At 40.2% G+C, this 23,878-nt stretch overlaps 1 protein-coding gene across 3 annotated transcripts in view; it reads right to left on the bottom strand.

Moving 5' to 3' along the window:
* Nucleotides 1–15,016, bottom strand: part of PGAP5 (Per1-like protein PGAP5) — a 65,685-nt gene extending 50,669 nt beyond the window's left edge. Inside the window, exon 1 of one of the 3 annotated variants that reach the window (XM_068227493.1) lies at nt 15,004–15,016. Coding sequence is in view for 1 of the 3 variants with exons in the window: in XM_067146396.2 (XP_067002497.1) it covers nt 14,691–14,714 (24 nt within the window). In the remaining 2 variants the exon portion in view is untranslated. Of the gene's footprint in view, nt 1–14,690; nt 14,763–15,003 lie in introns of those variants that run through there. The other 2 variants (XM_067146398.2, XM_067146396.2) reach the window with 2 other exon arrangements.
* Nucleotides 15,017–23,878: the final 8,862 nt, after the last annotated feature.

The following is a 23,878-nucleotide window of genomic DNA, read 5'->3' on the forward strand; positions in this document are numbered from 1 at the left end:
GTCTATCCATCTCAACACTGACTGCCCTCATCTCCGAGACCCTTCCACCTTCCTAAGCATAACAGTCTTTTCCAATGAATCAGAGCATCTTATAATGTGTCCAAACTATGACAGCTGTAATCTTGTAATGAATACCTCAAGAGTCAGATCTGCTTTGACATTTTGATTGACCCACGTATTTATCTTCTTGGCTATCCAAGGGATATGAAATATCCTACTCCAACACCAGAACTCAAAAGCATCTATATGCTTCCTACCTCGCTTCACAACCATTTGTAGCTATGGGAGAGACTAATGCCTTAACCATTCTGACTTCAGTATGCAAAGATACATCTGAACACCTTAGGATCTTATCCAGACCTTTCAAGGGAAAGTCTTCGGCAAATTTCTGGACTGTTTGAGCCACTTCTACTGATGGTTGATCCCAACAAACAGAAACTATCCACCTCCTTCGTTAACTAATTATTTATCATAATGTTTGATGATAAACCTGTCTTCACGATTTAAGTCTTCTTGATAATACGGGTACAGGCCCATATTCTCACTTTGTTCTCTTTCATTATCAATGGTAAAAATGAAATGATATGGCATATGGCTTTCAGTGCCGGGAGTGTCCAAGGATAAGTTTGGCTCGCCAGATGCAGGTCTTTTGATTTGACGCCCAAAGGCGAACTGCTCGTATTGATGAGGATGAAATGATGATGAAGACGACACATACACCCAGCCCCCGTGCCAGGGAAACTAACCAATTATGGTTAAAATTCCCGAACCTGCCAGGAATCAAACCCGGGACCCCTGGGACCAAAGGCCAGTATGCTAACGCCATGGAGCCGGACTTATCAGTTGTGTACGGTGGGATCAAGACGTGGGCTACCACTAGACTTAGGTTACCCCTTTTCGATTGTTGGTTTAGTGAACGCCCAGCCTTAAGCATTTTGAGCTGCAGCCAATAGCCAACGGAGAAGCCTGCAGTGTTGTCAAGGCTGCTTCATAAGCTACTGCCCTGGCGTCTGCTACTGTCAATCCTCAACACCTGATCAGTGGAGATGGTAGCCTAAGGTTTAGCAAATTAAAGTCTTTGGCGAGGACTGGGTGTTTATGGCGTCTTCGCTATACATTTCATATTAATTAGGTCACCACCAAGACTATACAGATGCCATGCACTATTATTATTATTATTATTATTATTATTATTATTATTATTATTATTAAATTAAAATTTTGAATTTTACAGTATTACCAGTGGTCGTACCCATCGTTCACTGATTTCTTAGCTTCCTCGGGAGATCAATGGTGGTGTCCAACCCATGATCACGGGCTTGATCTCAGCCAACAAGAGAAAGTACTAAACTTGAAAGAATGCATTTCATTTCTGCACATCTACCTATAAAAAGAAAACTATATTATTCCTACAACAGCAGCCCTGCAGTGTCATCCTACAAGGATGTAGAAGTAAACGGGAGTGAAATACCAACACACTGTTATCTACATAATTAAGTCAGAAGGATGACGTGAGGAAGTATATACGATGATGAACTCATGGTTTATAAATTAGCAGTGGCGATCGGATAGACCGAAGCCTAACACACCTATCCCATCGGTCCCCGCAGCTATCGGTCATACAGCAGAAAGCCGCGCAAGAGGGGTCAAGGGGAGAGGAACGCAGAGCCTAGGCTGTGAGATTGGTCGCCGATGCCTTGCTCTCAGAAATACGTGCAATGTTTTTTTCATTGCCTTCAAGTTTTGTAAATGGAATAATGTGTCAGATGCCTACAATATAACGTGCTTTAGATTACCATCATTCTCATTTGGGGTTTGGGCTTCACCGATAGGCTTGGTAGCCCTCAGTACACGCCACTGTTCATCATGATGTCCTTGAGCTCCTCCTTGGACCATGACACATATTGAATAGGATATTAGAAATAAATGAATTAATTACCCTTGAACTACTGTACTATCAAGTGTACAGGAATAGATAACCACACATTACAAAACAAATGGATAAATATGTGCTGAGATGAGATTGCCTTCACTGCAGGAACGGTGGTGGGTGGTGGTGGTGGCTATTATTTTAAGACAAAGTACAACTACGCAACCATCCTCTCTAAACACCAATCACAGGAAGGGGGCCGACACTACAAGGAATGAAGGTATCGGCAAAAAAAGGCAAAGGCCACAAAGGGCGTGAAAATTAAAGTCTCCCCAAGCCTCACAGTCCTTGGGGTCAGAAAAGAATAAGAGTTGACCAGAGAAGGTCAGATAGCAAGATGAAAGCGAGCAGTCTGACACAAGCAAGTGGAAGCAATGCGAGACTCAGTAGAGGATCTGTGCTCACCAACCCACATTCCCAAAATGAAAGCCTTTGGGTCCCCTTTTACAACAGGCAGGGGATACAGTGGGTATAAGCACCATGCATTAATGGGAGAAATGCTCCACTGCACTGCGAATGGCGAACATTATAAGTTAGTGTGTCACCACGTAAATATCTGCTGTCATGTATTGTCCCGGCTGACTAAATAATAACAGACGGATTTCAGTGTTTTATATGACAGCAATCAGCCAAATTCTTCCAAACTTGCAGAAAGTGGTCATGTATTAAATTTACAAGAAAAACAGTTCGCAAGAAATGGCAGGAGAGTAGTCTAATAACTGCTACTGTGATAGGAGAAACATGGTTCGCCAGATACCCTACCATTTCATGATACAGGCAATGTAATGTAATATAACGTACTGTGTATTAGTAATGGTTGATAATGAGATTAATGTTCATGTATACATTCAACAATGTTGTCTTCAGGAAAATATGTTAGGTCCATTTCTGTATAGAAATCATGCTAGTGTAGGTTAATGTTGCTAGGGAAGCAATTAATAGTTCCCATGAAAGCACATTTCAGCTATTATTATTATTATTATTATTATTATTATTATTATTATGCAGTTAACCCCAAACATGTCACCTTGTGAACTGATCAACCCTGAGAATGGTCTTGACCTCCCATCTCAAACGCAGGGAGAGAGAAATGTAACAAGGCAGAGGACTTATGCTGGACCAACTGAAATTCCTAATTTTGAAAATGTGTGTACATTATCAAATATTTTGTATGAGAAAAAAATTAGGATCACCTAAAGTTGCCAACGAATGATTATTTACATTACGTTTTTGTATTTACAGTACGAATGATCAAGTCCACCTCCATAGTGTAATGGTTAGCTACTGTCCTTGGAGACCCAGGTTTGATTCCCAATACCGCCAGAAATTTAAGATTGGCATTAGGGCCATTAAGTGAATAAAACGATACATGCAGTTCATTTCTATTAGGGGTGTGCCTGAAAAGAGTTTTACTACCTCAGGATGAAGATATAAATTTACATATGAAACACATTTCTAAAATACAGTACTTTTGTGAGCTATTCATATTGTGTAATGTTGGCCTATTTCTGTAATTGTATCTGTCTACTGCCTTTTCAAATCCATGTTGTAAGATTGTAATGGAATACTACAGTATAAAATTTCACAATTTGCTCTGTATTACTGTATGGTATATTATTATTATCATCATTATTGGTTTTATGTCGAGCTATTTTTTTAAGGTTTTTGGATATGCTGGAGTGCCGAAACTTGTATTTGAGCACCTTCAAATACCATTGGACTGATCTAGGTTCGATAATAATGTTATTCGCTTTACGTCCCACTAACTACTCTTTTACGGTTTTCGGAGACGCCGAGGTGCCGGAATTTAGTCCCGCAGGAGATCTTTTACGTGCCAGTAAATCTACCGACACGAGGCTGACGTATTTGAGCACCTTCAAATACCACCGGACTGAGCCAGGATCGAACCTGCCAAGTTGGGGTCAGAAGGCCAGCGCCTCAACCGTCTGAGCCACTCAGCCCGGCGATCTAGGTTCGAACCTGCCAACTTTGATTCAGAAGGCCACCACTCTACCATCTGAGCTACTCAGTCTGGCTGCTATTATTATTATTATTATACCGGCTAATATTAAGACCAATGTTGCCAACTTATATTTTCTAGATCCGCTAAATACTACTAAAAATCTGCTAAAATTCTGCCAAGAAATCCGATCTCAAATAATAAGCAAATAATAATAATAATAATAATAATAATAATAATAATAATAATAATAATAATAATAATAATAAAAGTAAATGTCTGCACTCATCTGATCTGTGAGTTTCACTGGGATTAACCCCCTGCCTGCGAGCCGGCGAGCTAAAACTTGTAGGCGTTTTAGTGCCGGGTGCAAACTGGGTGAATCTCCTACCTCAAGTGCCACACACAAAACTGGCCAGTTCATTAAACGGTCTTCCTTATTAAGACTATGTATGGTATAACAGAGTACAGTGTGTATCTACAATTATGATGTGTGTGCTTGAAAAGGTATGGCCTACTACAGTTTACTTTGCAAATATAATATTGCTACAATAATATGTTCGTAATTCATAACATATTTTTAAAATGGTTAAAATAAGTTTTGTAAATTATCTTGTATTAAATCCCAATTATATCTGTCATTCACAGTGATAATGAGAAAACAAAAATGTTTCAAGAGCTGAAACTGGTACAAGTTATAGAATGTTATATCTTCTTTACAAGACAAATACAATAAACTCTCACGACCACAACTTTTATACTTGTTTTAGAGAAAAATACATTTCTGTCAGTGAAGTTATTATCTCATCGCCATGATGATGTAAGTACACAGCTACATCTATAGACACGAGTTCAAACTACGTTTAGCCTGACTTCTGTTGTCTTCCAGCTGGTACCAGTCATGGGTTAAACGAATAATGTGATGCTGACCATCATACTGTTTAATAAAAATGCTGTATTTCAGTAAAATAAACAAATCATTTTTTTTTCCATTCTGGGGTATGAAAACACATTATCTCCATCGATAAGCACGAACGTAAACAGTCTGTCTGTGACCATGGTCGTTAAGGCGTTAACTTTATGATCTGACACCGTGGTTAGCGGGTTCGAGCCCCATTGGTTGAAAAATATTTTACCATCAGAATGTTAGCCAGCAGGTTAGCCACTAGATTGCGTGCCAAAAGCCTGGATTGAATTCCAAACCTCTCTGAAGTGCTCATATGGAGTGAGGGCATCTCTCTCTCTCTTTGCGTTTAGGCCATCTGTGGACCACGGTGCTTGTGTTCTAGCTGTGTTTTTGTCTTCGTCTGCCCCTTTTAGCATACTGGATTGTGTTCTTAGTGGCCTCTTGAGCCTTCCTGTTGGCTCAGTATTCCTTCATTTTCTCGCTGAATTCTTTCCTGCGCTCCTCTGACCAATTCCCGGCTCCTTTGTGGCTAGCTGATGTAAGGGATGTTAGGAAAGGTTTAGTTTTGACCATTAAACGGTATGCATTTCTGTCAGTAATGGCGGCTTGATTAATATTAAGCTCTGCAAGATCTTTGTCCACTTGTTTGGTCCAGGGGAATCCAGTAGCTTTGCCTTTGTTAGCAACCTTGAAGATCTTATGGGATAATCTATTAGGATCCATTCTGTATAGGTGTCCATAGAAAGTCAGACGTTTTCTCCTGATGGCATCTAGGAGGTTTTCTTGATGCTGGTAGAGCTCATTGTTGGGTTTGTACCATCGCCTTCCATCTGGTAGGATCCTTGGCCCTATTATTCTTCTCAGGAATTTCCGTTCTTGCACTTCCAGGGCTCTCAGTGGGGTTTTTTTAGTTAGGGATAGGCATTCTGCTGCATAGAGGACTGATGGTCTGACTACTGCATTATAGTGTCTCAGTTTTACATTCTTTGATAAATGCTTTGAGGCATACAGTTTTCTGCAGGCATGGTAGGCCTTGTCTAATTTGATTCTCCTTTGTTCAAGAGCCATCGTTTCACTTAGGTCCTCCGATACCCACTCTCTGAGGTACTTCACATTTTTAGCTCTCTTGATGTGTTTTGTATCACTGACTCCCATTGTTGTAGGGGCATCTTTGATGTTGGTCATAAACTCGGTCTTTCCAATGTTGATCATGAGGCCCGCTTTAGCTGCAATAGAGTGCAGTGTTTGAAGCTGCATAGTGGCCTCATGCATGTCGTTTGCTAATAAAGTAAGGTCATCAGCAAAGGCCAGGCATGGAATCCTCAGGTTGTCTGATTTAAACCCCATTCTTAATCCGGTGTTCTCAGGTAATGACCTGGTCCATTCTCTTATGATCTTTTCCAGGACACAGTTAAATAATATGCATGAGATACCATCTCCTTGCCTCACCCCTGTTTTGATTGTGAAGCTCTCTGATAATTGACCTCTAAACTTAACTTTGGAAGTGGTGTTGTGCAGGGTGGCTTGCACCAACCTATTAATTTTTTCGTTTAGTCCCAGTTCTCTTAAGGTGTTGAAGAGTGTGATCCTATCCACGGAGTCGTATGCCTTCTGGAAGTCGACAAAGATAGCTACCCACTGTCGGCATCTTTTCTTGCTATATTGAAGGATGGTCTTCAGATTTTGTATCTGTTCAGCACAAGACCTTGCAGTTCTGAACCCTGCTTGATATTCTCCTAATTCTTTATCCAGTTGTCTTGTTATGTGCTGTTCCAGAATCTTGGAAAAGACTTTATACGATACTGAAAGGAGTGATATTCCTCTATAGTTGCTGGGATCTGTTTTGCTTCCCTTCTTGTGGATTGGATGGATAACAGCTGATGTCCAATCATCTGGGAGCCTTTCCTTAGCCCATACGTCCAGGATTACTTTGTGTATGTGCCTGAATGTTTGCTCACCAGCTTGTTTCAACATTTCTGCCACTATTCCGTCTTCTTCAGGAGCTTTGTTGTTCTTGAGAAGTTGAATGGTCTCTCTTACTTTTTCGTAGGTGGGAGGAGGGATGTCTTTGGTGTCCGGGTTAGCTGGTTCTCTAACTGGGAGGCGCTGCGCAGGTTCTTCAGCATTTAAAAGTCCTTGGAAATAATCAGCTAGGGTCTTGATGCAGTCATCATCATTGAGGCACAATGATCCGTCTGTTCTCTGGAAGTGTAAAGTTTGGGGTGTGAACTGGGTCGTCTGTTGTTTTAGACCTTTGTATAAGTCTCTGGAGTTGTTTTTTCCAAAATCCTCCTCGGCTTGCTTAATCAGTTCTTTGTTGTATTTTCTTTTCGCCCGTCTTATGATACTGGAGGTGTTCTTTCTTTGTGTAATAAAGGCTTGTAGGTTGGTTTCGCTTTTATGATGGTTCCATTTGAGCCATGCTAGTCGCCTGGATTCTATAGCCTCATCGCATTCGTTTGACCACCATGGGTGCTTGTTTCCTTTAGGTCTGTTGGGGATCGTCTTCTGAGCCGCGTCTGTTATAGCATCCCGAAGTGGGTCCCAATTTGTAGTGGTGTTAATCCTATTGATGTGTTGGTTCAGACTCTCTTGGTAACTTGCATTGTCCTCTTTAAGTTTGGTGATATCAAACCTAGGAATCTTCTTTTTCTTCATAGGCATAGCCTTGGTCTTATACAGTGGTTTCAGATTCATCTTAACCATGGACAGGTAATGATCGGAGTCTATGTTAGCTCCTCGTAAAACCTTCACGTTCATAATGTCGCAGTGGTGCTTCTTATCTATTGCTACGTGGTCAATTTGGAACTCGCCCATCATGCTGTTTGGGCTGCGCCACGTCATGGCCTTCCTAGGTAGACGTTTAAAAGCCGTAGACTTCAAGAGTAATCCATACTTTGTGCACAGACTGATTAGCTGCTCCCCATTCTTGTTGGTTCTCTTATGGGCGGGGTATCTATATATAAAAATCTCAAGTCTATCTGTCATTCACAGTGATAGTGAGAAAACTGAAAGAGCTGAAATTGGTAAGAGTTCTAGATTGTTATGTCAATCAATCAATCAATCAATCAATCAATCAATCAATCAATCACTACATCACTACTGATCTGCATTTAGGGCAGTTGCCCAGGTGGCAGATTCCCTATCTGTTGTATTCCTAGCCTTTTCTTAAATAATTGAAAAGAAATTGGAAATTTATTGAACATTTCCCTTGGTAAGTTATTCCAATCCCTAATCCCTTCCTATAAATGAATATTTTCCCCAATTTGTCCTCTTGAATTCCATCTTTATCTTCATAATGTGATCTTTCCTACTTTCAAAGACACCACTCAAACTTATTCATCTATTGATGTCATTCCACGCTATCTTCTTTACAGAAAAAAAAATATAATGAACCTCTCAAGACCACAACTTTTATACTTAAAAAAAAAAAAAAAGCTTGTCAGAGAAGTTCTTGTCTCATCACCATGATGACGTAAGTACACAGCTATATTTGTCAGCATGATATCAAACTGTGTACATCCTGGCTTCTGTTACCATTTTTACCATCAGAATGTTTGCCTGCAATGTAGGGGAGGTAAGGCGGTGTTATAGAATTTCTAATCACTAGAATGTCTGCCAAAAGCTTGGATTAAATTCCAAACCTCTCCACAGTGCTCATATGGAGTGAGGGCATCTGGCGCTGTTGATGGTGATTCGTTTTGGACTGTTGTACGTAGCTTTCTCAAGGGTACACCAATTCATAGACATCAAAAGTACAACTCCAAGCTACAAATGCACTAAAACTACTACAATACCTGTTCTGTTTCCATTTGAATGCTATATAAAACCTGGAAAGTGTGATTTTTGTTTCTATTTGTTTTACGTCACACCGACACAGATAGGTCTTATGGCGACGAAGGGATAGGAAAGGCCTAGGAGTGGGAAGGAAGCGGCCATGGCCTTCATTAAGGTACAGCCCCAGCATTTGCCTGGTGTGAAAATGGGAAACCACAGAAAACCAATTTCAGGGCTGCCGACAGTGGGGTTCGAACCCACTATCTCCCAGATGCAAGCTCACAGCCGTGCGCCCCTAACCACACGACCAACTCGCCCAGTAGTGTGAATTTTATTCATAAGACATATTGTATTAGTAGTCCATTTAAAATTTCCAATTACCTTATAGATACAAATTTTGACTGTCGAAGACAGGTTATGGTACTAGTATCTATTAATGCAGCCCACAGTTTTCCTGGAAAAGAAAATCTGAAGATAGTACTATAACATGATTGAATAAATGCATCTAAACATCACACATACTCTAGCTTTTTACGATCAGCTGTTGGTGAACAGGCCTCTAAGTAGTTCTCATAATATCCAACCACAGCAGCACGGAGCCTACATTCTACCACCGCTACACAATGGGGGTAATTCACATTAGTGCCGACCCCAGATAACACTCATTAAGGCCAAGCCAGAAGGAACAAACCTAATGGTACTACAGCTCTGATGGGCTTTTAGCCTACCAAGAAACTGCTGCTCACCTCAAAAGTCTTGCAGATTACAAAGTGACGTGTAGTCAGTGCAACAAATTCTCTCGACTTTCCAGACCGAGGCTGATGTCTTGCTGTCAGACAGCTCCTGAACTGTTCTCATATAGGATGAGTGGACCTCAAATCAGTCCTCAGATTCAGGTAAAAATCCCTGGGCTGCCCAGGAATCTAACCCGGACCCTCCAGGTAAGAGAACTACTCGCTATCCCTAAGATGCAGCGCCACTATTAGTTTGCATGTTACAAATCTCATTCCGTATTGACGGTTATCACTTTACAAATAAAAAGTATTTATATAATCCTCCTTTTCAACACAAAACAACCATCTATATTATATGGACCATATCTATACATGTTTCACCCTACTCTCAAGGCCAGTAGAAGCTCAATATTACATTTATGCAAACAAATAAAAAACACTAAAGTGTGTGGAATTAAAATACAATGATCATAATTGACAAAGTAAAAACATGTTGAGGTAAAAAATCCACTCGTCTGAAAACTTGTTTGGTTGACATAAAACTTGCTAATTGTTTTAAAAAAGTGAAACACTGTGTTGCGCAGACCGTCAATAACGGGAATAATAAGTGTGCATCATTTGTTAAAAGGCTGTCGTCTCAAATGGTACGGCCTTGTCAGTCTCGTGTCACACTGACAATGTGATCATTGTATTATAATTCCATACACTTCAGTATTTTTTATTTGTTTGCATAAATGTAATACTGAGCTTCTACTGAGGATGGCCTTTAGATTAGGCTGAAACATGTATAGATATCATCCCATCTAATATAGATGGTGGTTTAGTATTGAAAATGAGGATTATATAAATTATTTTTTATTTCTAAAGTGAGTATTAGTTTGGTCAGTTTGGTCTGAAAATCAGAAGCCTGGAAAAAATATTCAGGACTGTCGATTGTGGCCACCTTCTGAATACAAGCTCAGAGCCTCCCATAACACAGAGCCAACTGCCATGGTCTGAAGATTCCTCAGAGTCATTTTTTGCGCGTTGTTTTATCCTTTGGTGTATGGCATCCTTCTGGATTCCTTATTCATAACAATCAGATACACTTACCTGATTTGATATCAACAGTCTGCCGCTGTCATGGAGACACAGTTAATACTGTCATCCTTGAATCTCATGACCCCTCTTAAGCCAAAATGAATAACGGTGCTGTGCTCCCTGTGCATGTACTGTATGTGAATCACAGTGTGTTGAGAACAGTTCTCTCTCAAAGCACAGAACTCAATCTGTTTTAAAGAACTGCATTTTTTTATCTGCTCTAACACATAGTGCAACATAGTTTCTTTAGAATTTATTGGCTTTGAAATGCAATATATTAGATTTTCTTTGTTTATACACTCATTTGCAATTAAAACTTTTTTCTAAAAGTATGCAACATGGACATATTTTAGGAGGAGAGTAAGGCACAGGACATGGTAGTATAAATAAACCATCTGTTGTACCACACCAAGCAAGGGTAACAAATGCTTGTGTACCCACAGTATGGAGACAGACATAAAGGGCATACAGATGTAACATGTTCTCCTGAGGAAGATCTTGTCACAGCTGATGCAGCTGACCCTCCAGATCTGCCATAGTTTCAGTCCCATCTGGTCCCAAACATTAGCAATGGCTGAGAGATCTGGAGACCTTGCTGGCCTAGGAAGCATGTTGACATCACGAAGGTAGGTCAAGGATACCAGTGCTGTGTAAGGCCAGGCATTATCATGCTGGAAAATGGGGTTGTCGACCTGCACTAGGAAGGGAAGCAACAACAATTGCAGAATTTCCTGGACATATCATCGCATCCTCAACGTGCTTTCAACACCATTAGTGGGGAGTGCGAATTATTAGAAATGGCACCCCATACCACGACACCTCTTACTGGGTCACAGTGCCGCTCTACAATGATTAAATTAAATGAATTTCATAGTAAAGCCCATATTGTCGCCCTAATACAAGTATTAAGAGTTCCTTGAAGAGATTTCACCTTATAATACTATGTTTATTTTATTCCTTTCAAAATAACATTAATGGATTAATGGTGTAAGGTGGAATGTCATCAAGGAACCATTATACTTGTGCTCTACAATGATGGGTGAACCACTAAGCTGGCTAGGAAGTCTCCAGACATGAATTCCATGGTCATATGTATTTGTGGACACAGGCATATCTTCAAGTGCTGTAACCTGTGTCTGGATGGTGTAGAGTGACACCCATGGAGTGCTTACAGACTGTCACACAATGAAATGATCCCCTTTGCTGGTGATCCACTAGGGTCAGCCCGAGTCTTCTCAACATGTGTGGGTACTCTCACATTCCCACAATGTCCAACACTGGTGGTCAGTGTAGTCACCACAGAAGCATGATTCATCACTGAACAGCACTTATCACCAATATGCAAGCTGCCCGTACCAAGCAGAAGTTCAAACGTCTTTCACTTTAAGTGATGTAATAAAACCACTTTTCAATACAAATATCAAATGTCCCTGCTGATGTTCAGGTCGTTATGGAAGACATTAGAAGGGTCACCACAACAATAGATCCTGCTCTGCTACTTGCCTCGATATGTATTTGTGGACACAGGCATATCTTCCAAGTGCTGTGACCTGTGTCTGGATGGTGTAGAGTGACACCCATGGAGTGCTTACAGACTGTCACACAATGAAATGATCCCCCTTGCTGGTGATCCACTAGGGTCAGCCCGAGTCTTCTCAACATGTGTGGGTACTCTCACATTCCCACAATGTCCAACACTGGTGGTCAGTGTAGTCACCACAGTTCAAGTGGTGCGCCAAAGCATCCAAACTGCCTCTCTAAGTCCGACCTCTCTCAAACTTTTATCTAGCTGGTCAAAGCCTTGCTGATGTGCCATTGGGGCACACTATGTGTACATTACACTTAACTCTCTCACGCTATTACCAAGGCCATATTCGATGTCTTGCATCCATGAATTAGGAAAGGACATGTAAGGCCTTAGTGGCACTTCCACACAAGCAATTAGCATTAGCAATTTTTTTTTTTTTTTTTTTTTTCTGCTAGTGGTTTTACGTTGCACCGACACAGATAGGTCTTATGGCTACGATGGGATAGGAAAGGCCTAAGAGTTGGAAGAAAGTGGCTGTGGCCTTAATTAAGGTTCAGCCCCAGCATTTGCCTGTTGTGAAAATGGGAAACCACAGAAAACCATCTTCAGGGCTGCCGACAGTGGGATTCAAACCCACTATCTCCCAGATGCAAGCTCACAGCCAGCATTAGCAATTAGCATGGGACACATCAGCACTCGCATGACTTTTTTTTTTTTTTTGCTTTACGTCACACCGACACAGATAGGTCTTATGGTGACGATGGGACAGGGAAGGGCTAGGAGTGGGAAGGAAGCGGCCATGGCCTTAATTACTGTAACGTACAGCCCCAGCATTTGCCTGGTGTGAAAATGGGAAACCACGGAAAACCATTTTCAGCGCAGCCGACAGTGGGGTTCGAACCTACTATCTCCCGAATACTGGATACTGACCGCACTTAAGCAACTGCAGCTATCGAGCTCAGTCTCGCATGACTTGTACATGGTACAAGTTTTTGTTTGTTTGCAAATGGGTGTATAAAAATATCTACTTATTTGAAAAAGAAATGAAATGGAACAATACACAGTTTAGGAACTTGTGCTATATATATTTTTGATACTTGTTTAACGTCACAATAACACATCCAAAGTTTTTGGCGATGGACGGATGGGAAATGGGTAGGATTGGAAAGGTAATGACCATGGCCTTTATTAAGGTACAAGCCCAGTGTACCTGGTGAAAATGGGAAATGGTGTAAAACCATCTTCAGGGTTGCCTATGGAGGCATTCAAATTTCTTCAGGGTTGCCTATGGAGGCATTCAAATTTCTTCAGGGTTGCCTATGGAGGCATTCAAATCTACTATCTCCCAAATGCAAGCTCACAGAGGCGCGAGCGTAACCGCACGGCCACCTCTTGTGCTATATTAATGAAATATGAATTAAAATACATCTGATATGCGTCTAATACATCAGTGTGAGGTCTGCCACGTTCTCTGCAGAGACTAACACAATGCTGTGTTATCTCGTTCATTTTAATGGAAGGCAGCATGGACAACAGCTTTTAAAGCATTGTCGGAAACATACCAGTGCTGTCACACCCTCTCCTTAATGAAATTCCACAATATATTAAAACCATGGTAAGGTCAGGGCTGTGTGCTGGCCATGACAGTTTCAGACAACAGTAGCAAAATGTGCTGGTGTACTATTTTCTTGGTACTAGACAGTGTTTGTGATGCCTGTTTATTGCAGCCGTGGACATAACCAGGTATTTAACATGCAAGGATATGACACCCGATTCACCAATCCTTCAAAGAAGCAAGGACAAAAAAAAAAAAAATAAGAGTCTGAATTTATACCTTGCTGTATCATCTCATGCAGAGGATTCTGTTGAATATCTTAATAGAAATTTCCAGAATAGAATCAAATAGAAATAACCCAGATGATGATCCGATTTTTTTAAACAAGGTAAATGGCACATTTTTCTGTAAAAAGAATTTTCTTCTGCCTCGCACATGTTGAAAATATTTTCAGAAAGAAAAGACAAATTTTGGTAGGCCTACCTGTCAAGATCCCCATTCTATTAATTCATTGACAGTCACAGTGCAGAAAGGTTTAAGTCTCTTGTCAAGTGGTCATGCATTGTTGATCATGGCACTTGCGACTCGGTGGTGTGCTTTCTGGATGATTTGATAAGCGGCTGATCCACTGATTCAGCAATGGCAGCACAAGTTTCTGCCCACTTTGCTTTGCTTCTTTAGCACATCTCATGCTGAAGTACTTTTTTCCCCTCATTTAAACAAGTTACCTTTGTTCAACGGCCCCTGACCAAAACAAGCATCAAAATCTTCAAGACTATTCTCATGGCTTTTCTGGTATACAACCGCTCGTGTACTCGCACAGAAGTCACAACCCTCTCTTCCAAACTAAAAATATTCGCATCCACAGTCATGCACTCCTGAAATCTGTTGACTTTTATTTTTCATTACTCTGGGTTTCCTTTTCCTATCAACATTGTACCTTGGTTTGAAGCCAATACTGAAGTTGTTACACAAGTATCATCCACCCATAACAACAACAGCTCTAATTGATGCAGAATAGGAGAAGGCGCACTAAAATCTGTAGAACAACTCTGGAAATTGCTGTATAATTATAGTGACCATACAACAGAAAGGAATAACATTTGCAGAACACACAATCAAGCAGGATGGCTACTCCACAATGACTAAAATGAATTCAAAATAATGCGTTTTGCATAAACATAAGGGAACATATGATAGCTTATACTCTTGAGCATACCTTGCGAACGCGATATATACGCATGTCTCTCCCACCAGAACTGAACTGAACTATACCAACGTGACATTAATTAGACAGCAATTTTTTTTAAAAAAAAGAGGCTTATATCAACAAGTTGGTGTTGACTGCCATGGCCAAGTACGGTACCGAAAATTAATTTTCAAATCACGTAGGCAGTTAATTATAGGAATAGCTAAACCTGACACACATCTTAAGCCAATAACGAATTTACTTTTTTTTACAGGCAAGCAGCGTCATACGAAATGATTCGACACGATCATATGGATTTGACACTTAACGAAGGGTATCCAACCTCTTCCAAACGGCTATTTCACTGTTCTTCTTAATACCTGTGACAAAGAAAATATGATATCTGCGATGAGGCACGATTCTCAGTAACCGTTCCGAAAATGTAACAAACGTGATTGCAAGGTAGCCAACAATATCCTACAAAATGTTTTCAAATGTTGCTCAGAAATTGTTCATTTTAATTCAGAACCCAGTTACATCAGATTTACATATAGGACTGTCGCCCAGGTTGCAGATTCTCTTTCCTTAAATAATTTCACAGAGGTTGGAAAATGACAGAACATCTCCAGCCTCTAATTCCTCTTCTTATAAACGAACATTTGCCCCCAATTTGTCGTCTGTTATTACAACCGTATTTTCATATTACTATCTTTCCTACTTGTAAACACTCCAGTCAAACGTATTCGGCCACTAATGTCATTTCACTAGTGCTGGTAACGGAGCAGTTTTTCCCGGAGCGAATGTTTGGCGCGTATTCATTCGGAACTCCGATTTACTTCCGAGTAATCTGTCATGCGGTAATTTCAAATTCTTACTGATACATTTACTACATGGTAGATTGGATAGGAGCATGTTCTAACAATGTTATTGGTATCATATAAACAAAAGTAACGCAGTACAGTGCCACGTAGCTTACATACAGATCACAGTGAATGACAAAAGAATGTTATATCTACATTACTGCTGATTTTGAAAAATTAAATAAACATGGACCTAGGTAATGTGCATAAATCAATGAACTGTGTGCATTGTTCTGTTAAATACGTTTGGTTCCCGTTCAGAAAAATTAACTTAATAGCTGATTCCGGAGAGAGTGAATTTCGCCGATCCGTTATGATCTACCCAGCCGTTTAAAAAATTCTTTCGGCAGGTACAGAGGTGGCTGGAACAGGAAGATACCAGAGGGCTACGTCACTTAGACCTTTCGATGTATTTTCCTTAACCCAAAATAAATGGCAACATATCACTTACAATGAATCTCCTTAGCATTTCGTCAATCGTTTTCTTTTTCCTCGTTATCTTCGCAATACATCATTACGGTGTCACTACTATCATTATCGGCATTTGCTTCAATATTTTCCTTATGGAAACGTCTTAAATGGTCCAGAAGATTCGATGTTCCTCAACCTGCTGCATATAACCGACGGCATAAAGAACATTTTGCCTGTTTTCTACTGGCATCGCTTTCAAAGAAATGCCATACCTCCGATTTCCGTTTTGGCATTGGTAAATGTCCGACGTACCTTGAACACAACGAGCGATTGCACGAATGCGTTCTACTGTTTACTGCCGTGCCCAGTTGGGTGTCCAGTTACTTAGTCTATACTTCGCAAACCTGTCTCCGAGCACTGGCTAGCTACGAATCGTACGACTCACCTTCGGATGCCCTCCCCTCTCCAACGCTTCTTACTACAGCCGCTCTCCGTTTCCCCTCCGTATACATGCTCGCCATTCGTCGGTAGTACCGGAGGTAACCGGATGGGGCATTTCAATCGTATCTCCGATTCAATCAACGGAGAACTGTCTTCGCTTGCCAGCACTACATTTCACGCCATCACTGCATCTGCAGACAGACCTGAACTAGCGATGTTCGCGAGTTACGCTTGGACTCCCGAGAATCGAGCCTGGCGAGTCCGAGCCTCTACGAGTAACCCGTGCAAAGTACTCGAGTCTCCACGGTGACGTCAAGATCCGTAACTGCGACCTGCTGCCGAGCAGTCGGAATAAATACTCCAATCATTAAGTACTATTACAACAGCTAAGTAAATGATGACCATAACGTGAAACACGCCAGTGTAAGACCGTAACATATATGTTTCGAAATGCCATTCGTTTAGTTTCACACAATGACATTCTTCGTTTTCTCCTTCGTCTGTATTTTGTTGGGCTTTGCCATTACACCGCCTCCGTAGCGTAACGGTTAGTGTTAACAACTGCCATCCTTGGGCGCGTGGGTTCGATTCCCGGTACCGCCAGAAATTTTAGAATGTCGGGAGGGCTGGTACACTTGGTCAAAAAGATATTCCCACCTGCATATTTTAAGGTAAAACATATTTTAAGAGAGTACTGAGAAATAATTTGAATGTTTTATTTCAGAATATCAATATACAGGATTTCTACAATATATGTGACATGCTTCAGTACTTTGTCATACCACCTTTAGCCTTTTTGAGGGCTTGTACTCTTTGTGGCATTGACTGAACAAGTTTTTCGCTAGTAGCAGGCTCAATTTCATGATACCACTCTTCAACAAATTTTTCAATTAATTATTTTCTGGTAGTGTAACAATGTTTCCAGAGTTTTGCAGACATAGCCCATAAATTCTCAATGGGGTTCATATCTGGTGAAGGCAAGCAAGTATAAGTACCAACATAGTTGGGAATGTGTGGGATCTGGTAAATGCAGCACGGATGAAGTTTAAAGAAGCGGAGATTGTTGTCAGTGGAATACTGAGTAGGAGGGATACTGACTGGAAGGTGATTGGGGATTTAAATAAGAATATGGAGTGGGTATGTGGGAAACTGGGAGTGAGATTTCTAGATCCTAATGGGTGGGTAGGTGACAGGGATCTCCGCTCAGATGGCCTTCACTTACACCGCAGTGATACATATAAGTTAGAAAACTTGTTTAGAAAGGTTATAGGCAGGTACATTCAGGGAAACGGGGTGGCCCAGGGAGCGGTGTGAAGCGGACAGGGAACTGGAAATCAAGTAGGGATGACATAAAAATGTTAGTGCTCAACTGCAGAAGCATTGTAAACAAAGGAATCGAATTAAGTAATTTAATAGATATATACTTACCAGATATTGTAATAGGAGTTGAATCATGGCTGAGAAGTGATATAATGGATGCAGAAATATTCTCACGGGACTGGAGTGTGTATCGTAGAGATAGGATAGGAACGGTAGGAGGGGAAGTATTCATTCTAGTGAAAGAAGAATTTGTAAGCTACGAAAAAGTTGAGGATGAAAAACATGAAATTCTGGGTATAAGGCTCATCTCTAAAGATAATAGGCAACTTGATGTCTTTGGAGTGTACAGACCGGGAAAGGGTAGTGCTGATGCTGATTCAGAATTATTTGATAAGATAATCAGCTATGTTGGAAATGATATGGAAAGGAATGTCATAGTAGCAGGTGATCTAAATTTACCAAATGTCAATTGGGAAGGTAATGTGAACGACAGGAAGCATGAACAACAAATGGCAAATAAGTTAGTATGGGAAAGGCAGCTGATTCAGAAAGTGATGGAACCAACTAGAGGGAAGAATATTTTGGATGTGGTCCTGATAAAAACAGATGAGTTCTATAGAGAAACCGAAGTAATAGATGGTATTAGTGATCACGAAGCTGTTTTTGTCGTAGTTAAAAATAAATGTGAAAGAAAAAAAGGTATTAACATTAGGACTATTAGGCAGTACCACATGGCTGACAAAACAGGCATGAGGGAGTTTTTAAAAAGTAACTATGATCGCTGGAAAATGGTAAATAAAAATGTAAACAGGCTCTGGGATGGATTTAAAGCAATTGTTAAGGAATGTGAAGATAGGTTTGTACCTTTAAAGGTGGGAAGGAATGGTAAAGATCCACTATATTATAACAGAGAAGTAAAGAGATTAAGAAGGAGGTGCAGGTTGGAACGAAATAGAGTTAGAAACTGTTGTGGAAGTAAGGAGAAATTGAAGGAACTTACTAGGAAATTGAATCTAGCAAAGAAGTCAGCTAAGGATAACATGATGGCAAGCATAATTGGGGGTCATACAAATTTTAGTGAAAAATGAAAGGGTATGTCTAGGTATTTTAAGGCAGAAACAGGTTCAAAGAAGGACATTCCAGGAATCATTAATGAACAAGGGGAGTGTGTATGCGAGGATCTTCAAAAGGCCGAAGTATTCAGTCAGCAGTATGTAAAGATTGTTGGTTACAAGGATAATGTCCAGATAGGGGAGATGAGTAATACTAAAGAAGTATTAAAATTTACCTATGATGAAAATAATATTTACAGTAAAATACAAAAGTTGAAAACTAGAAAAGCAGCTTGAATTGATAAGATTTCTGGGGATATAATAAAGACAATGGGTTGGGATATAGTACCATATCTGAAATACTTATTTGATTATTGTTTGGTTGAAGGAGCTATAACAAATATTAATGGAGAGTTGCTATAGTAGCCCCTGTGTATAAAGAAAAGCCTGTGTATAAAGGAAACGGTGATAGACATCAAGCTGAAAATTACAGGCCAGTCAGTTTGACATGCATTGCATGTAAGCTTTGAGAAAGCATTCTTTTGGATTGTATTAGACATGTTTGCGAAATTAATAACTGGTTCGACAGAAGCCAGTTTGGGTTTAGGAAAGGTTATTCCACTAAAGCTTAGCTTGTAGGATTTCAGCAAGATATAGCAGATATCCTGGATTCAGGAGGCCAAATGGACTGTATTGCGGTCTATCTAAGGCATTTGATAGGGTAGATCATGGAAAACTACTGGCAAAAGTGAGTTCTATTGGACTAGAAAAAAGAGTGACTGAATGGGTGGCTATATCTCTAGAAAATAGAACTCAGAGAATTAGAGTATGCGGAGCTTTATCTGACCCTGTAATAATTAAGAGGGGAACTCCTCAAGGCAGTATTATTGGACCTTTATGTTTTCTTATATATATATACTAGCTGATGTACCCGTGCTTCGCTACGGGATTCTCAGAAAGACTGACTTTGTGGTTTTCCTAACCTGAAATCAACATAGGTCATTACAAAAACGTAAGTATGAATGTAGCGATTAAAAGCAATGCTCTCATATAAAATACTCGATCAAATGGAAAGCCGCACGTTTTATCACTTTTAACGAACAGTGCTGCGGTTAGATTGCGGTGCCAATCTAATAGTCCAAAGTTCCAGAGCTGGGATGACCAGGCCGCAGATTGCCATGAACACTCATCTGCCATTATTCCGCTAAATATGCACACTGTTCATTCCAATCAATGCCTCAGAGTAGGGATTGAATAGCCCGAATGCTGTGATGATCCAGTGTGTTACGTACCAGTAGTATCGGAAAATTTATAAACCAGGGGAAAGGCATGCTAAAGAAGAAAGTTATGTAACTCCCCAGCTACTTCCCATCAATATTCAGACAGGCTGTTACACTCTGTACGACTGGGCGAGTTGACCGTGTGGTTAGCGGTGCGCAGCTGTGAGCTTGCATCCGAGAGATAGTGGATTCGAACCCCATTGTCGGCAGCGCTGAAGATGGTATTCCGTGGTTTCCCCACTTTCACACCAGTCAAATGCTGGGCCTGTACCTTAATTAAGACCTAAGACTCCTAGCCCTTTCCTATCCCATCGTCGCCATAAAACCTATCTATGTCGGTGCAACGTAAATCAAATAAAAACTACTCTGTACGCAGCAGTAATCCTATCCACCGGAGATGAAGGGCAACAGAAGACACAAAGCACATCACGACAAACAATGGTCAATGTAATGTTATTGTTGATCAATGTTATGAGCTTTCTACATTGTAGGCCTTCACATTTAGTTTTCTTTCGACTCTGTGATTTGTAAAATATTTTATACCATAAACTGTAGTTTCTTATTCTCCGACTTTACATACCGATTTTCATTAAATACTGTTTACCCATTTTCTTGTTACTCGGCGCTGATATGGACTTAGTAACAAAAATCCAAATTCATGCATATCTTTGTGATCATAGCCAGTACGATAACAATGTATAAGACATGAATAATAGGAAATTTAATACTATATAACCTTAGTTATGTAGCATTCATCGATTACACCTCTAATAAGAAATATTTGAGAATTACATTTTAGGCCTTCCCCTAAACTACCATTTCACTCAGCGTGAATAAAATAATTTACAGCCTAGACTATAGCGACTTATTTCTTGACTTTGCATACCGATTTTCATCAAGAGAGGATTACTAATAACAACAATATTTGAGAATTAAATTTTAGGCCTTCCCCTAAACTACCATTTTTCTCAGCGTGAATACAATTATTGATAGCCTAGATTGTAGCAACTTATTCCCCAACTTCGCATACCCATTTTCTTTAAAATACGATCACTAATAACAAAATAGTTGAGAATTCAATTTTAGGCCTTCCCCTAAACTACCATTTCACTCAGCGTGAGTAAAATGATTTATAGCCTAGATTGTAGAGGCTCATCCCCCGACTTCAAATATCGATTTTCATTAGACCACTAATAACATAAATAGTTGAGAATTCAATTTTAGGCCTTCCCCTAAACTACCATTTCACTCAGCGTGAGCAAAATGATTTATAGCCTAGATTGTAGAGGCTCATCCCCCGACTTCACATACCGATTTTCATTAAATTCTCTTCAACCGTTTTCTCGTGATGCGTGTACATACATACAGACAGACAGACAGACAGACAGACAGACAGACAGACAGAAATTACGGAAAAGTAAAAAGTGCATTTTCTTGTTACTATGGACATGACCGATACAGAAATACCATTCTTTTTAAATTCTGAGCAATGTACAGACAAAACTCTTATTTTATATATATAGATATATCAATCAGTAGCGTGCATTGTGGGTATGCAGGCTAAGCCGGGCTTACCCGTTGGACTTGAGAAGCTAAGTAAGCAGTAATGCAACTGTAAAGTGCAACAATTAGTTTTATCTTGTCATTTGGCAATACAATTTTTTTAATGACAACAGTTGCTGCAGCAAGTGTATTCTGCAGTACGAATTTCTGCATTAGCGAGAGTACGCGACACACATACCGCTTGGCTCGCCCAGCGTTGAGCTCAAGGTGACGCATGCGTAGTAACCGCGCCAATAAGTGAGCTTGGTAAGCCGTCAACTCAACGCTGCCCGGCTTGATCGCATGGTGTAGCAGTGTGAAGCAACTTTGTGCGGGTTTATGATACGTTTATTTATTGTGATTTGGCTTATTGCTGAAACAGCTCTTGCGAGTGATAACTGACAGCAGTGAAGAACGTTTTGACAGTACGTATATCCAGTTCATTTTAGAATGAAAATTAGCTTTTTCTTAAATGTAACGGTTTGAGAAAAACTTGTCTACTAGTAGGTACCAGCGTTGTTATGGACCATGTGGCGTGTTTGTGAGGGCGTACGATCTAATGATTTTCATAATAGGCCTAACATGCAACGTGGACAGTGCTGTGTCGTGAGTGCGTAATTGTGTACTTACGTAGAAGTATTTAGTGAAATATACGGTAATTTCTTATTTGTTTGAACTATCGTAATATTTGCGATGGCTGACTCTATTTGTGTGATTGAACAACTGTTGGACAAACCGTTTCGTTTTAGGAGCTTATGTGAGATACTAGAAATTGTTCGATCTGGAAAACCTTCTCCTGATATGCCCGACCTTAAAGGGACGCATAAAAACAAAAGTCAAGAGTACGTTCGTCATTTCCAAACTTCGCAGTACATTAAAACAGAATGGATTGCTGGAAGTCCCAAATTTAATAAACTGTTTTGCTGGCCATGCTTACTCTTTGCAAGAGACCGAACTGTTTGGTCTGACACCGGTTATGATAATCTGAGTAACTTGCACAATGCCATTCAAAAGCATGAGAAATCGCAGTCACACATTTCTGCACTATTACGGCTGAGAACGTTTGGAAAATCTAGAATTGATATTCAGCTTGATGCTCAATTGCTTGCAAGCGCTGTACAATATAATGAGACCTTTCAGAAAAACAGAGAGGTGATCACGCGATTGATTGATGTTGTGTGTTTTTTAGCTACTCACGAATTACCATTCCGAGGACATTCTGTGGGTGAAGATTCTTTGAACTGGGGTGCATTGAACTTACTCGCCACTTACGATGCGACGTTAAATACACACCTAGAAAAATCGTCCGTGTTTCGCGGAACTTCAAACAGGATACAAAATGACTTAATAAGGACAGTCAGTGATGTAGTTTTGGAAAAAGTGAAGTCAGAAATAAAGCACGCTATTTTTGTTGCCCTTCACCTTGACGAGACTTCAGACATTATGAATTTGTCTCAACTATCAACTACTCCGATATACGTTGATTCTAAAAGTGGTAAAGTTCACGAAAGGTTAATTTTTTCACTGATGTTAGCGCAGATCGAACAGCCAGTGGTTTTGCTTGAACATGTGAAAAACATCGTTACTGAGTTTGACGTAAACTACAGGTTGGTTGCACAAACGTTCGACGGAGTAGCTGTGATGGCCGGCCACACAAGTGGACTAACAACCAAAGTACAAGGAAAGAACTCTTTCCGAAGGCCAAATTTATCCATTGCTTCAGTCACTAGCTTAATCTGATTTTGTCACAGTCAGTTTCCTGTATCAAAGAAGGTAGAATATTTTTTCAAACCTTAACGGGATTAGGATCATTTTTTCACAGGTCCTCTAAACGATCTCATGGACTGAAAGAATTTACCGCAAAAAGGATGCCTAGAAATGCTCCAACACTGTGGAAATTTTCATCTCGTCTTGTTCACACAGTGAAAGAACATCGCACTTCATTCATTGAATTCTTTCGGAATGTTTTAGATGAAAGCTCAAACTGGGACAATGAAACAGTAGTAGCGACACAAGGTTTCATGAAATTTCTAACCAGCACTGAAACTTCCTTTTTGTTACTGATTTTTAGCACCATTTTTACCTTCACTGATATCCTTTTCAATATCCTTCAATCCAAGCATTTAGACGTCCTATATTGCTCCCAGAAAGTTCAGGAAATCAAAAGAGAGATACTAAACCACAGGAATAAGTGCGACGTAATTTGGGTCGAGACTCTGGTCTATCATGGTGTCGAAGACCCTCTACCAACTAAACGACAATGTCGGGAAGAAGATACAATAATATCAAGGAAATGCTTTTACCACTCTATT

The sequence above is a fragment of the Anabrus simplex genome, chromosome 4 (genome assembly GCF_040414725.1).
Source record: "Anabrus simplex isolate iqAnaSimp1 chromosome 4, ASM4041472v1, whole genome shotgun sequence".
Taxonomy (NCBI): Eukaryota; Metazoa; Arthropoda; class Insecta; order Orthoptera; family Tettigoniidae; genus Anabrus; species Anabrus simplex.